This window comes from Amblyomma maculatum, chromosome 1 (genome assembly GCF_055883805.1).
Source record: "Amblyomma maculatum isolate TAMU_Amacu chromosome 1, ASM5588380v1, whole genome shotgun sequence".
NCBI lineage: Eukaryota > Metazoa > Arthropoda > Arachnida > Ixodida > Ixodidae > Amblyomma > Amblyomma maculatum.
Window position 1 is genome coordinate 422,983,459 of NC_139344.1, and position 15,404 is coordinate 422,998,862.

At 48.2% G+C, this 15,404-nt stretch overlaps 1 protein-coding gene across 1 annotated transcript; it reads left to right on the top strand.

Annotated features, from left to right (window-relative positions):
• Window positions 1–2,600: 2,600 nt before the first annotated feature.
• LOC146209253 (innexin inx2-like) lies at window positions 2,601–10,046 on the top strand. Its single transcript, XM_084598251.1, has one exon. It carries the CDS (start codon window positions 2,778–2,780, stop codon window positions 3,861–3,863), a length of 1,086 nt encoding a protein of 361 aa, XP_084454377.1. The 5' UTR covers window positions 2,601–2,777; the 3' UTR covers window positions 3,864–10,046.
• Window positions 10,047–15,404: the final 5,358 nt, after the last annotated feature.

A 15,404-nucleotide genomic window follows, 5' to 3' on the forward strand; every position in this document is an offset into this window, starting at 1 on the left:
AGTAAAGTACAGTATTTCGTTCGTGCTGAGATGGGAAAGGTACGCGGTTCGAATGACTGTTTTCACGACATTTTCAGCACATTTGGGAAATGTGGATAGCATAGCATAAAAAATGGCCCTCGTATATAATATATTAGACGACGTGATGCTATGCTATGCAAACCAGCCGACTCGCTCGGTTATTTCTCTTCGACTTACACGAGGTATATGCACCGAAAGATGTCGGTACTTACCCCGAGTTACCGTAAATTATGGCGACACACGAGCAGCGCCCCCTTCTAATTCCCTTCGTCAAGGAGAGAACCGCAACTACCGGAGATATTTCGACAAAGGTAAAAAAAATATATATATGCAAATGACACGGTGTCCAAGTAGTTTGAGCATTCGCTTCGCACGCAAGAGGCCCGGGGCTTGAACCCGAGTGCCGCCGGTGGGTACGTGGTTTATCCTCACTTGTGCTTGGACCTCCCTGACATAATCACTGCTTAGGAAACGAGCCTTCGACCCCACCGTGAGTAAACGATAGAACCTTACACAACGGCGCTCTTTCGACGCGCATGCTCTTTTCTCATTGCAAAATCATCACAAAAAAATAATTATCTAAACGCTGACCACGGGTCCGAAAACGTTTTCATCGCCTTTCTACCCTCCCCCTTCAATCCCCCCATTCCCCTTCCCCAGTGCAGGGTAGCCAACCGGAATTATTTCTGGTTAACATCCCTGCCTTCCGCCCCCCTTTTCTCCTCCTCCTCCTCCCGCCTCCTTATCAATGTACACAGCCGATAAAAAAAAAAAAATTATATCTCTGCCAACTGTGATAGTTATATGTGGATCAGATGCCGAATTATAGAACAAGAAAAGGGACAGAGAATGATTTTACAAAAATGGGGTTGTCCTGACGAAGTTATTTTTCAATAAATAAGTTGTTGGGGCCTGGAGGCTTTTTAGATGATGAACTCCGATAAATGAAAGTACACTATCATTTATCGGCAACGAGCAGCCTGTGATCACACCGAGTGCGCTCCACATAAGCACGCATCGTGTCACCACAGTTAATCTGGAACCGCGTACAATGAAGACGCTCTCTTGTTAACAGCTCTTTTTCCATCCTTGAAATTTGCTTCGTAGCCACTGTGTGGAGAACTTGTGCTGCGTATGCAGCGTTTGTGATTGCAGGCTCCCCCCCCTTGAACAAAAAAGAAAAAAATCAGCCCGATGAATGTCGCGAAGACTGGTGCACTAAATGAGCGAGAAAACTCCCCTACCTTACTCATGCCGCTATCTGCGATAGATGCGCGCACGCCCTACGCTAACATATGCGCGGGCATTTAGGCGACAGCGCTGCCTCACTGAAACCTTTTCTCCCTGCACTCTGCCACCTGTGACTGCGTGTTCCTTTCAGCATATTTTATTTGTTTCCTTGATGACCCGGCAGGCCCGTCAGCAGGCGGTGCGGCATCTTGAAGCGAAAACATAGCTTTTTTTTTTTCCTGCTATGCAATAAACTGCGGCGACACAGTGACAGCACTCGCGCTCTAGACCACTTTGATTACGTCTCCGAAGCGCAACTCAAACAAGCTGTCATCTGGGCTACGCGTGCTGGTAGCTCGCCTCAGGAAATTTCACTTGCGTAGAAGGGACGTGCACAACGCGGACGACATTGCGACGTGTATTCATCCTACCGTTTTTACTGGTTGAGGAGCAATTAAAAGGCATGAAAAAAAAAAAATGGGGTTCTCGTCAGGAAGGAAATAACGAATGTGTTTACTTCTCCGTCCTTGAGCAGTCTCTTTACGAAAAGCTGTGATCTGATTTCTAATCTTCGCATTTCGCCAAGCGCACGGTTTTGACAGAGAACTACAAACACGTCGGTGTAGCGCCTGAAAAGGCAGACAGCTGCCCCGGTCGCTTCGTGGGCGAAATTTCTTCTCCCCGCCGGCGCGTTCTCCTTCGGGGTCGACCTTGGCTACGCGTCGCTTCACCCTCGAGACGCTGTCCTCTAACGAAGGCCCGTCGTCAGCGGTGAGACGACGGCTGATGTCTGCCGCCGCTGCGCAAGCCAGCGTAGTGCGTACTATAGCAGCGTATGTTGCCGCCCGTTTCCAAGTGACGAAATCGACCCGCACTTTTTGGCACGGGCGCCACAAACGAGCCATGCGCGGAGCAACCCCCTGCGCGCGCCTGCTATCCGGAAACCGCTGGTAAGTTAGTGGACGACCCCTCCGCCTCGCCCGCCGGGCGGTCGTCGCCATTTCCAGGGAAGAGAGTGAAATTGTCTTGCTTGCCCCTTCCCATCTCAGCCCCAACATTTGCCCCCCTCTCGGGTCGGGGGAACCCCGCTGAAAAGAAAGGCTCGTTCGACCCCCGGAGCCGCTTTGCTCTTCCCTTTTGCCTCCCCCACCACGCACAAGCTTTCTCCGTTTATGTTATAAGAGAGGAGGAAGCGAGCGACGCGCGCTGCACGCGCAAAAGTTCAAAAGAAGGAGTTCTTCCCGCTCAATTTCTATTGGTCCATATAGATCACGTGGGCTACCCACGAGCGTTCCGGTTGGCTGCCCAGCCCCCTACGGGCGCGCCGAGCGAGCGAACAACTTCTGCGGCCAGCAACCGCTCTCTTTTGACAGCTGCGTCGTAGTGCGTGGGGACGCTCGCTTTTGTCTGCAGTCGGCGGCGAGCATTCTGCCTGCGTCGCCGAGCCGGTCCCAACTCCGGCGCGTGTTTGCACCGAACGAAACGTTTTTCTTTAGGCAGTCGCCGTCGAAAACGAAGCCGTCGCCATGGATAAGATTTTCGGAGGACTCAAAAACCTCATCAAGATCGACGTTATCGTCACCGACAACCATGTCTTCCGGTTGCACTACAAGGTTACGTGCGCTCTCCTCATCGCTTTCAGCATTCTCGTCACCAGTCGGCAGTACATCGGTGACCCCATCGACTGCATCAGCAAAGACAGTGTGCCCACGCGAGTGCTAGACACCTTCTGTTGGATCCACTCGACGTTCAGCGTCAAGGATGCTTGGAACAAGAAGGTTGGCGTGCAGGTGCCGTATCCTGGCGTGGATAAGTACACGCCGGGAGAGCAGCGAGTGTATCACGGCTACTACCAGTGGGTGTGCTTCGTGCTTTTCCTCCAAGCCGTGCTTTTCTACATTCCTCGCTACCTGTGGCTCGCTTGTGAAGGCAACAAGATCAGCACGCTTGTGCTCGACCTCAACTCACCCATCCTGTGCGACGACAAACGCAAGAGCAGCCGCAAGCTCCTTGTGGAATACTTCATCAACAACATCGGTCATCACAAGATGTACACTTTTTACTACTTCCTCTGCGAAATTCTGAACTTCGTGAACGTCATCGGCCAGATCTACCTCATGGACGATTTCCTCGGTGGCGAGTTCTCGACGTACGGTACCAAGGTTCTCGAGTTCACCGACTGGGATTGGTCCGTCCGCTTCGATCCTATGATCAAGGTCTTTCCCAGGCTAACAAAGTGCACCTTCCACATGTATGGCTCGTCCGGCGACGTGCAGAAGCATGACGCTATGTGCATCCTGCCCATCAACATTATCAACGAGAAGATCTACGTGTTCTTGTGGTTCTGGTTCGTCATTCTGGCGGTGCTCTCAGGCCTCGTGCTGGTATACCGTTCGGTGCTGTTCCTTTGGCCTCCGGCCAGGTTTCACGTGCTCAAATCGAGGGCGCGGCTTGCGAACGTCAACTACCTGGAACGCGTGCTGGACCGCTGCAAAGTGGGCGAGTGGTTCCTTCTCGACCTGCTCGCCAAGAATCTGGACGCCGTCCACTACAGGGACCTCATCTCCGACCTGGAGAAGCATCTGGAAGGAAAGAGTCTCGAGCTCGTCTGATGACCGTAACTCCCACTTTTTCCCCCTCTCACTCTGTCATGATGCCATTTCATCGCTTCTGAGGACTTTATCCTTTCACGGGCGGTTTTTACACGATGTCGCAGTGTGCCAGTGCAGTTCTGAAGTATTTCGAGCCCATTTAGAGCGGCTGTTAAACTCTGGGGAGTGTTTCTTAAACGGGTGACATGACATGTGACTCAGTGTTAAATTTTGTCAGTCCGCTCTCGCGAGGAGCGACCAGGCAGCCGCACACGTTAGTCACCGCCACGGCGTTGAAATGCCGCCAAGGAACATACTTGTGTTGTTTCTTGCTTTAAATATTCACGTTAGAAGTTCACTTCAGTCCAATAATCAGTCTTAAGGGGTGTCACCTCGCAATAACTGACGATCACCAAACCGACGGGCCAGTTTCTAGTAACGTTGCTTTGTAGACGCGTTTATGACGGCGGAAGCGTGTGCTCCCAGTTCATCCGCAATTTGGCCTTGCTCATACCCGACAAGCAATATGCAGCGACGCGGTCTACATCGCCTATATTTCCAGTGCCTTATATGCATTCACTCACCCTGGCCCCGTTGGTGTTATGGATCGTGATAACCCCGTGTTCACTCGCGACATCCTTCGCGCGTTGGCGACGCCATTGCGGCTGTATTACCTGACGCTGTAGGCGCCGATCGATAAACCGCGGTGCGCGCGGCAGTGATGGCGCCGAAACGTCGTGCTTCCCATCTCCGCAACCTCGACCGGGTCGTGAGCGTAGTCGTCGACGAACGCGCGCGGACCGTGGGAGCGTCTGTCTATTGTGTGCGGCCGCGGAAATTCATGGTCATCGGAGGTTGCGCGAGCTCCGAGTAGCATGCAGATCTCGGAAGCGTTGCAAGCGGCGCGGGTTACGAAAGACGGAGTGTGAATTTTGCGGGGACACTTGCGGGCTCGCTTGCGTGTAGCATCTGCCGCCTATGCTTAGATTGGCTCTGGGAAACGGAGCTAGTACATGTTACTTCATTTCTTATTTCATTCGGATCGCGTTTGGTGGGTGTTTTAAGTAATCTAGATCAGCAATAACAAAAATAACTAGTGGTCACGTAGGTATTGAGATATTTTCCGCTCGTGGACTTTGTTTCTGTCGAGACAGGTATTCCATCTTTGTTAAGTTGCATACCAGGAACACATGCGTTGGCAACTGACAGCGCTTTATTTTTTTGGCCGTGGCAGCCGCTGCATCAGCCTTTAAAAAAACGGTTTACGGCTTGTATTTTTGTGTTTACAGTGGCGACAAGCAGTCGTGACGTTGATTAACTGCCTCAGATAGTTATCTATGTAGAGAAAGCATCCCCTCGGAGAGCCATGGTGGTTTCTTCTTGCCCCCCTCTTCTTTTTTTTTTTTTTTTTCGGTTGATTTGGCGTTATACACAAAAAAGGTGCAGTGTCGAGGTCCGTAAGTGCCGATTTCCTTTCCCGAGCGAAAAGGAACGCCGCCCGCTTCGTGATTTAGCAGTCATTGCTCCGTGCCAAAACCACGAAGAAAAACAGGGACTCAGACTTGGTTTACAAAGCATATGTGTATGCGGTTCTTGTGTGTGTTTTCCGTGCCAGCTATATTCAGTGCCCTCTCGCTCGCGTGACGCGGTCGGCCTGCGCCATCCCATCTAGGACGCGTCGTGACGTTTTCTTTTTTTCACTTCTGTTCCATTCCATTGTCCGCCTTTTCAGGTTTTCTATTGTTCCTTCTTCAGTCTTTCTTTTTTCTGACCTCTTGCACGTTCAGTGCTCCGCTAGAGTGTAAAGAACCGCTGAACCGTTTTGAATTTGAGAGGAAAAAAAAAAAAAGAAAACGCTTCACAGCGACTAAAGGGGGGAAGGAAATCTTTTCTTGTCGCACCTGGAGTTTCGCTCCCCGCTCTCCTGGCCCCTACCACCGGCCGTCACATTTTGTGTTGTCGTTGCGGGCTAGGATGGCGCCGCTGCAGATGCCCTAAACGCGGACGGGCATATCCGTCGCCGCAGCGACGACTCCCTTGTTTGGCGTTTTAATGAATCCCAGAGATCGCAATCGAGTCGGTGCGCTGGCGGACGCCGCTGGCACAAGGGAAGCTTGCTACGCGGAAGGGCTCTCCGGCGCGTGACGTTTTGTGGATGACGCAACCGCGCCAAGGATTTCTCGCTCAAGGCGGCGCCGAATCGTGCGCGGTGACTTTGGCTCCGCCGTCGCTCTGGACGCGCCCACGTTCCGCGTGCTTCCTTCTCGAACGGGGCAGCCCACGCCAGCGCACGCGACTAGAATTTAGTGCGCCGGCGAAGTGTCCGAGATATGCCGCGCTCTTTTGAGGCTTGTGCGTCGCAGGCAGCGCCTGGAGCGGAGACATGTCGCATGGCCTAGGGAGGGCGGCGTAATGGCGTATTCAAAATACACTAGGTAAAATCTAGAGCTGTTGCTCACTTGTGGAAGGTTTAGTAGATATACGTTAAACGCTTCAAAATCTTGCCTTTGCGCCCTCTGGAAGACAATCTGACGAATACGGCAGAAGCGTTTCACCGCCTACGCAACGCCGGATCATGCCTGGACCATCAGCGAGATGCGTTTTCTTCCCCTGTACACTGCCTTTTCTTGTCCCAAAACGGAAATTCATAGCAGCCCTGATGACGTTCACGAGAAAAGAGACAGGTCGTAACTGCAGCTGCTTCTTTATTCAATCTAGGAAGTTGTGCCGATACCCGCCGTTTCCAGTTTCGATAGCGCTGCGTTCCACGTTGCGTCGACGGATTCGCGCGCACGTGAAAGAATGCTGCCGATAGCTACGGAAAGGATGTTGCTGGTGCTCGGGAAATGCTGCGGTACTCCGAATCAGTCATTAATCATCAGTGCTGTGTTTAAGTTAGGTTTCTTCAGGGACAAGTGTCGGCGCGCTTGTTAGGTACGAAACATTTTACATTTATACTCAACAGGCACCTGTGTGGAATGGCTTTCACTGTCTGTGACAGCAGTGCGCTGCTTGGGAAATGGTCACAGACATAATTGGAAATCTAAGACAGCCTTCGCAAACAAGTCGCTGTCTTTAGTACTTTCATACAGCATTATTGCAGCCATGTACTTTCTTTTTGCCTTCAATGGAGCTTTAAGGTACTGCTCTGAACACAAAAGCTTTGCGAATCTTTCAAAGAGCTGCCAACCAGGCCTTCACACCATCTTCTGTGCTCGTGAAAATGAGTATCCCTGGCCTTGCTTGAACTGACTCTGACATCACTTGCTCTAATGTTGCTCAAGACAGCTGGTGTGCATCAGCGTGCATTCATAGCATCTCACTCACTGAACCTTGTTTTTCATTCATTTCAGTCAAGCCAAATTACTGTGCAAGCGTAAGTAGTTTAACATGGGACACCGCTATTCCAAGCAATTTGAAGCTTGTGGCTGTTGCGGAAGCACTGCACTTTATCATGGTGGCCTTGGCTTCGCCAGTTGCAATCCATTTTCTCCATGCCATGTATGAAACATTCCCCTGGCAACATGGCATAAAGTAGCTGCACATCTCTGCCAAAGCTATGAGCAGCACAGATTGTGGCTTCAAAGTGTTTTGGACGCATTCATAATCTTGTGCAAGTGGCACGCACGTGAAGGATTTTCAGCGGTGAGATTTGTGTTGATCTTGCAGTGCCAGCCCAAGCACCGCTGTTTGTTCTTGAAAGCTTTCTGAAATTCAACTTTGGCATCAATATTGCATTTTGTTCATGATATGTTTGCACTTATCACAGTTAAATTTAGTTAGGACGTCATTAGTGGCAATGAACTGATTTTTTTTTTTTATATTTATTGCTTCTGTGCTGGCTACTGCTAGTAATGACTACTATTTAGTTTCGTATATTTAGACCGTGGCATGCTGCATAGCACAGCCACGCAGATTCCTTGTGTTCTGCGATCCCTCAACCCCAAGAGTTTCTGTGCCACACATGATCTCAGTGGTTACAAGCAGTGAGAAGGCTGTTGGATACGAAGTGAGAAAGTTTACATTTGTAGCAACGCAAGTGCGGAGAGTTTGCATGCACTTGTTGTGAAATGTTAATGTGCAGAGCATGACATTTGGCTCTTGTGGTACTTCAGCAGGCTCTGGAGTTTGTGTTGCAGGTGTGGGTTACTCTAGCATCTGTAGTGAATCTCGCATATTTCATATCATAATCAAGTGCTCTTGCCTAGAGCGCTTTCATCGTCAACCTAGTAACTTCAGGTGTAGCAGCCTTTGTAAACACTGCCACTTTTCCCAAAGTTCAGCCATGTTATCGATAGTGTGATATTCCATGCGTAGTAGACGGAGTGAATGGTATGCAATTTTTGAAACATCTACTATCATTGTTGGTGCTTCTGACCAGTGTCGTGATTACGAAATTCCCAGTGTGCTGTAATGAGTGGGCAGTAGTAATGTTGTTTCAAAACTTTATTTGCGACATTGGCCATGGTAATGCAAAGACAAGTGAGCATTTCTATATGTGTTCGATTTGGAGCTCAACAGTGTATGCGCTGTGCGACTGAAAGTGTCATTGATTGTGTCGCCGTGTCGTTTATTCTCACGTTTGGGTGTTGTCAGATATTGTTTGTGGTATTCGTAAGATTATTTTCATCAACTCATTTTCATTCGTGTATGGAAGCAATAATCGAGGACCAATCCTGATCTATCGGTGCTGTTCCTCCAGGCACATAAGTTGTGTTTCTGCTGTGTGTGCAGTTTTTCTGCAAATTTCTTTCCTCTTGCTGTTGACCAAATATCTAGACATTCCCAGCATAGCTTCTCAAATTAATGTTCCTCTGTGAACCATTTTCTGGATTGGATATTACTGTGCAGTCGCTTGCAAGTACTGCCACTGGAGTGAGGTCCTGGGGCACACATGGGGCACACGTGGGAAGTTGTGAAGGTTGTTGCATTCTTATAGTGGACGTTGCTTTATTAACAGTAACAGCTGTGAATTGTCTGTGTCCACTGTATTTTGAGGAATTTTTCGGATATAAATGTCTATTTGCCTTATATACAAATATCAACCTGCCAGTGCTCAAGAACTAAACAACCTGTGGAGGTGTGCAGGGCAAGTCTCATCGTGGCTTTGCTGCATTTGCAAGGGGATGGTATTCAAACAAAGTGTTGGTTTGTACAAAATGGCAAGTGGCTGACTAATACCTCGGTTGTGTGCTGTTCATATCTCCGAGACAGGGTGCAAAGCGTATCTTATTGCAAATATCCTACATCATCTATTTCAGATTGCTGCCTAGGGGGAATGAAAAATTTTGTGAAAAATGTACTTTCTCTTTCGTTGTTGTTGAAAGGAGGTTCTAATCTCACAAACCAGTCTCGCAAAGCTGAATGGCAGCAGCACAAAAAGACTGCCATTTTAGCCGAGCCAACAATCATTTTTAGATATTACTTCCTTGTTTAGTATGCGATCTTGGCAGTGATAGTTGGAGGGTCTACCATGCTGGCATTGAGTAATCTGGCTGTTTTGTCCAAGCAGGTAAATGAATCGGTGCATTACTGCTGTACCTGTCTGAGGTGCATAGTTATTTGTTTCATGTTCAGACTGCTTCTATTTATTCAAGGGACTTCTAGCATCTGGCATACCAGTGTTGTCTTTATTCTGTGCATTGATACTCATTTCTTTTTGGAGCGATGCGAACAATGTATTTTTGTCTTCCATTGGGTCTGCCCAATAGGTTTGTGGCACTCCAGTTTTGAACTGTTCTAGAGCAGGACTTTAAAGGAAGCCTGCCATTGATTGTTTTTCTTTTGCTATTTCCTCAATTTGGAACAAATTTTGGTCTGTGCCAGGCACATGGGTTATTGTCTGTTGTCCACTGGTTTCTTTTGTCTGTAGTGTATTGTTGGTTTTGTTTGTGATATAGAGGGACCATTTTTTTTCTCCACCAATACATATCCTCCTCTCATGCTTGAGTATGTAAGTGCCCTTGGTATGTCTCATGATGATCAGTGTGCATAGGCTGTTGACTTCAACATTTTGTAAGAGTGTAAAGCTGGGAGTTGTCATTGTGTAGTGCGAGCGTGTTAGAATGTATGTCGTTTTTTGGATTGCACATGGTTTTTGTACCAAGTCTTGTACAGTCGTGCATTGCATTATAGCATGGCATGACATCTGTTCTCCTCTATGATGGATGTTTTTTCGAAGTAATAAAAGAAAACAAAAGTGACTGTTCTTGTGTGGCATCGTGATTATTTAGTGACCATCTTTGTTGGAGGTTCATGTTGAGCCTGCCTTATAATGAAATTGGCAATGTCTTCGTAGCTGGGAAGGCACTAATCTTAGAGGTGTTGCAGATTCATTTGCAGGTAAAATGATCTAAATTGTACATGTACAAATCAAGGTATGAATCTGAAAATTTCGAGGAGTATGTTAGATACCAGGCAGGCAAAGAAATGGAGAGTAGTATTATGAATTGGGCAGATGTGGTTATGTAACGACCGCTGCATAATAGGTATCTCACCTAGTGGCAACCACTGTGCAGGAAAGGTGTTTTTCTGTGAAGGAATAACAAAAGCAGAGTAAAAAAAAAAATGGGAGAGGGGGATTGGCTTGCAGATGTAATTTTGTAATAGTGGTTTTTCGGCTTCCGAAGATTTCTTGGTTTCACTACCTTTTGAGTAAGTGCATTACATTTACACCCCTGTCGGGGTCACCTACAGGTGCGGAGGGCGTCATCATACCATGACGCAGTTGGGCTGTAATCTGCGCAAATAATTACCCGCACTCGTGCATCAAACAAAGCGTCGCGCTACACGCTTGCGCCGACAGACAAAATGTAAGCACCTGTACAAACCTTTCGTCTACACCCGATGCTAACGCGCCAGTCGACGAAAGACAAACTTTGTTCTAAACGCCCGACACTAATCCACACTATGCGATACTGGACGTTCAGTGGTTCCTTCAGGCGGCATTGCATCTACGAAAAATAAGCTTTGTTTGGTGGAATGAGATCGGGCCGCCGCAGTCCAGAACGAAATCTCGGAGGCCGACATTTTACTTTGCTCCAGTTTTTCGTATGAGCCACGTATAGTTTGGCGAAGGTCGCTTGGCTGAGTGGCCGTTTACATCTTGCACAGTTAGTGAGCGGGCAACCACCGAAGTCGCACTGCTGCCTCTTTAAGAATAGATGGATAAGCGGGCTGCGGCTGCTCCTGCCTACTACAAATACATTTTCCACTTACTCTCGCCTTGATTTTAGGAACCTAATAACCTTTATCTGGTTATTTCTAACACGAAATAGTATATTTGTCTTAACCAGACTTGTCCGACTAGCTGTTGATCGTCTCCAGGAGCCATAGGAAAATGCGCAAAAAAAGAAAAAGAAAAGAAACGCACCCGACCGCAAGTTTCTTTCGATGGAGGCGAAACGCAGAGGCGTTCGTGTGCTATGCTATCTCAGTACACGTTAAAGATGCTCTGTTTGTCGAAATTACTCCGCATCCTTCCATACGGCAGCCTTCTCTTTCTTTTTCCACTTTCATTACATCTTCCTCCCCTCAGGGCGCGCTTCGCTCCAGGTGTCCATAGGAAAAACGTGTGACAGGTGCTACGCCTTTCCTTTTCCATCAACCGATTATTACTCTAAGGTTTGGTTTGGTCCATGGGGTCTAACGCCTAACGCGACTAACACTATGAGAGACGCCGCAGTGGAAAGCTCCGGAAATTTAGACCACCTGCAGTTCTTTAACGTACACTGACATCGCACAGCACTCGGGCGCCTTGCTTTTCGCCTTCATCAAAAAGCGGCCGCTTCGGTCGGGATTCGATCCCGCATGCTTGGGGATATTTTAAGGTTTGTGGAGGATAAATAGTGTATTGGCTGGTATAAATAATAAATATTATTCATAAGGTTGCTAAAATCAAGTCACGAGTAAGTACAAAATATAATAGTAGTCACGGCTGAGCGGAATGCGCAGCCCGATTGAAAGGGTTTAGCCTTATCACACCTTTCCGTTCACTCATAAAGAAAAAACTGGCGACACGTCTTCGGCGGCTGCGGGATGTTCACAGTTCCAATGACTTTGCAAGATGCAAACGGCGACTCACGCCCGCATGAAATTGCACGAGGCATATGAAAATAGGAAACCAAAAGTAAAATTGTGACCTCCGAGATTTGGCGATGAAGCGGTGGCAGTCTGAAAGACTATAGTGTACTAGATTCTAGTACACTGCAGCTACGAATATGCAGCCAAAGTGGACCGCTGGGTTTCGCTGTAAAATAACTAAAGGTGATTCATCTTCCAGGAAAGCAATCACACGAACGCTGCGAAATGAGCACCTTTTCTTGCGTCTCGGACGCTTTCGCAGTCGCAGTGATCTAATGAGCCCCGCCGCGATGCATGGTCCGGTGGTTAGGGCGCTCGACTTCTGTGCCCAACGATGCTGGATCGGAGCAGCCGCTTTTAGATGGAGGCGAAAATTGAGGCGCCCATGTGCTGTTTCGATGTCAGTGCATGTTAAATAACTCCAGGTAGTCGAAATTTCCGGACCACTGCACAGTGGCTTGTTTCATATAGTAGTTACTTTGCGATGCTAAACCTCATAAACCAAACCAAATTGATGACTGTTTCGGGCCAAAGCCCAAAAGGTACGGCCAAATTTTCTGACATTTAATACTAAAACATACACTCCAGTGGCGTCATGTGCTCATACAAATGAATTTTCAAGCTTCCGCTCTATTGTGGCTCCAAAGAAAAAAAAAAAAGCAATTGGCCGGAGTGAACGCTGTTTTATAGGGACGTTGCTGGAAAAACAATTTCTGAGTTGGTTTTATTGATGCTAGGTATTGTATGATAGGAGGATAGTTATAGGGACACCCTGCGCAAGCACTAGAGTTTTGCCGGTAATATTTGTGCCTTCATTTCTGCGTCGTGCAAAGCACCACTTGCAGCTGCGCAGACCAGTACGGTTTTTTTTTTTTTTTTTTAGTTTACCACGTTATATTGAACAGCGGTATATTGTGAAGAAGGCAGGCAGGTCTGAGAAATGCAAAACGCAGAGTTGCTGTTTTAAATCAGTCTTGTCTAAATGTAACAATGCTGGAAGTGCGCATCAGAAATTGCAGGCTTCACGAGGGAGCACGTCGTCACTTCGCCGCCGTGCCATGCGGAAGTAATCGATCACCCGAGGTATTCAAGTGCACGGCATGGGTTCCATTTGTGTCGTACGTTCAACTCGGTTTAACTACGTTAAAACCTTGAATTTTTTAAATACCGTTTTGTACCATACCATGTATACCATTTTGTACTAGAAATTTATCCAATGATTCATCGCGCGAGCGTCGGAAAAGCTGGGCTAACGAAATATTACAGGACTTGAATATGGAATTGGGGTCCTCATACGATGCTCCTATTAAAAGGTGCAGCCGCGCTAGATTTTTTTTTTTTTTACTTTCGTTTCAGAGCTGCAGGTTATTGAACGAAAAGTATGAATTAATAAGTGCTGTGATTTTTGGTACTTGCATTAAAACTTGAAGGCTACATCTTAAATTCCTTCCAGCGATCGACGCTCTGTCAGTACGCGCTTTAATAAAATCAGGTATGTTCAGAGTCTACCGAGCAGAACCGTGCTTTTCTCATGCATATCGATAGAGTCTGCCCAACTACGCGATGCGCGGATAAGAGTGTAACTGAGCCCGTACGTGGTGCTGCGCAACAAGCGGGCTACGTTGGCACATTGCAGTTTAAAATTTATTCCAACACAAGTTAATCTCCCCTCTTTGTGAGTTATAACCGAGATTTGATAGCACCACACGTAATGTCAAATTTGAAAGAAACTTTGTTAACTAACAGTTTATTGAAATAGGGAGAAGAAGGGGTTTCAACCCCCTACCTAAGCGAGAAAATTTACACAGGAAAACCTTGCTTTATCACAGTTTTTATTTTATGAACGCAGCCGAAGATGCTTTCGAGCTTCTCCACTCAGACCCGAAATAATAAGAAAGTGACAGTGAGTGTGTTATTTACTTAAAAAAAATAAATTTTGCAATTTGGTAGCGAGGGTCATGTCACAAGAACAGCGTATACCTCACACTATTTGAGTCACGTAGCAATGCTCGACTCACAAAAGCTGCAGCCTGCTTTTTCGCCGTGCCGATACAGTTTGTAGACATGTGCAACGGAGAAGTACTACCCACTCCGCATAAGTGCCGCGGGAGCTGTGCCGGTGCAATTGAATTGGCTCCTTTCACATTTCAGGCAGTCACTGTGCTGTTGGATGTCCTTAAATGCCGAGTCCCATTTTCAATTGCCGCTCGCTTTTCCACCCCTTCTCTCTCCATCTCCTCGCGGCGGTTGGGTGATGAATGAAGGCGATGCCTTGATTTCACTTTGTCGAGGAGGAGGAGGAATAAACTCTTATTTTTCACTAGAGATGGTGCGCAGCTCCTCTAAGGTCTGAGGGGTGTTTAGAGATGCTTCGCTTCGGATGCTGGCCCGGATGCGCTGTTGTTCGATGGCCTCCTCGGTCAGTTGCATAGCTGGCTGCTGGGTCTCAGGGTCCGAACTGCGCAGCAGGGTCGCCCATGTTCTTTCGTTGTCTATAATTTGGCCCTCCATGGGGAGAAGGTTGAGAGGGGTGGGTTGTTAGCTATTCTGACCAAAAATTGTTTTAATGTTTCATCAGGCAGCGTTGTCAGTGCCATGCCATCTTGGATCATAGCTTCGCACGTCTGGCTGAACCGTCATGCGAGCTCATTACACATTACCGCCTCTCGATGAGGCGGCGGGGCCGCGGGCGCATGATATTGTTATGACAGGGGTTTCAGCCGAGGCTCTAGCGGCTGGACCACAGGAATTTAGCGGATCTGGTGAGCGGAAGTCATCGGTGACACGCAGCCCGCGGCGACAACGAGATGGGCTTCATCACCACCACGTGCTGCGGCGGTCATTCACCTCGCCGGGTCAGAAGGCCCCGGGAAGCGATCCATTCATCTATAATTACCCACCTGACGCTCGCAGGGATGACCACGAGGAAGTTTTCCCTATTTTTGGCGAAAGCAAAAGCAGGCAGCTTTTCGCCGAACGGGAGCGCCCGCGACATTCCATGTATTAAATGACGTGGCAAAGTGATCCTTGCCAGGGGCGGACTTGTCGGAATCCCGAACTGTCTTGATGTTGCATTTCCACCGTCAGCTCAAGATTGCCATCGCTACCAAGGGATTTCACCCTTGCCACATGAAAGTGTGTGAGGAGGCTCAAGACCGTCGGCACTGGGTGGCACCTCGGATGTTCGCAAGTGCCGTGTCCGTGACTGGGCTGCCCGACATGAACTCTATTTCCCCAGCTCCCTAGCCGGGGACATCAAGCTGCATTTAAGTGCTCTTGAAGCTGACTCACCGAAGCTCACTGAGATCAGCTCAGTCCTGTTCTCGACTCTCTGCCCTGTAATCTCACCACGTAGAAAGGGTACATAAATCTTTCTTCGCTCCTCATCTCTGGCTGCTTCTGTCTCGATGTCTCGTCTACTCCTGGCAAGTCAGCGGTGAAGTCTAGGCCCCCGAACCCCGATCACATCAATATCCTGTT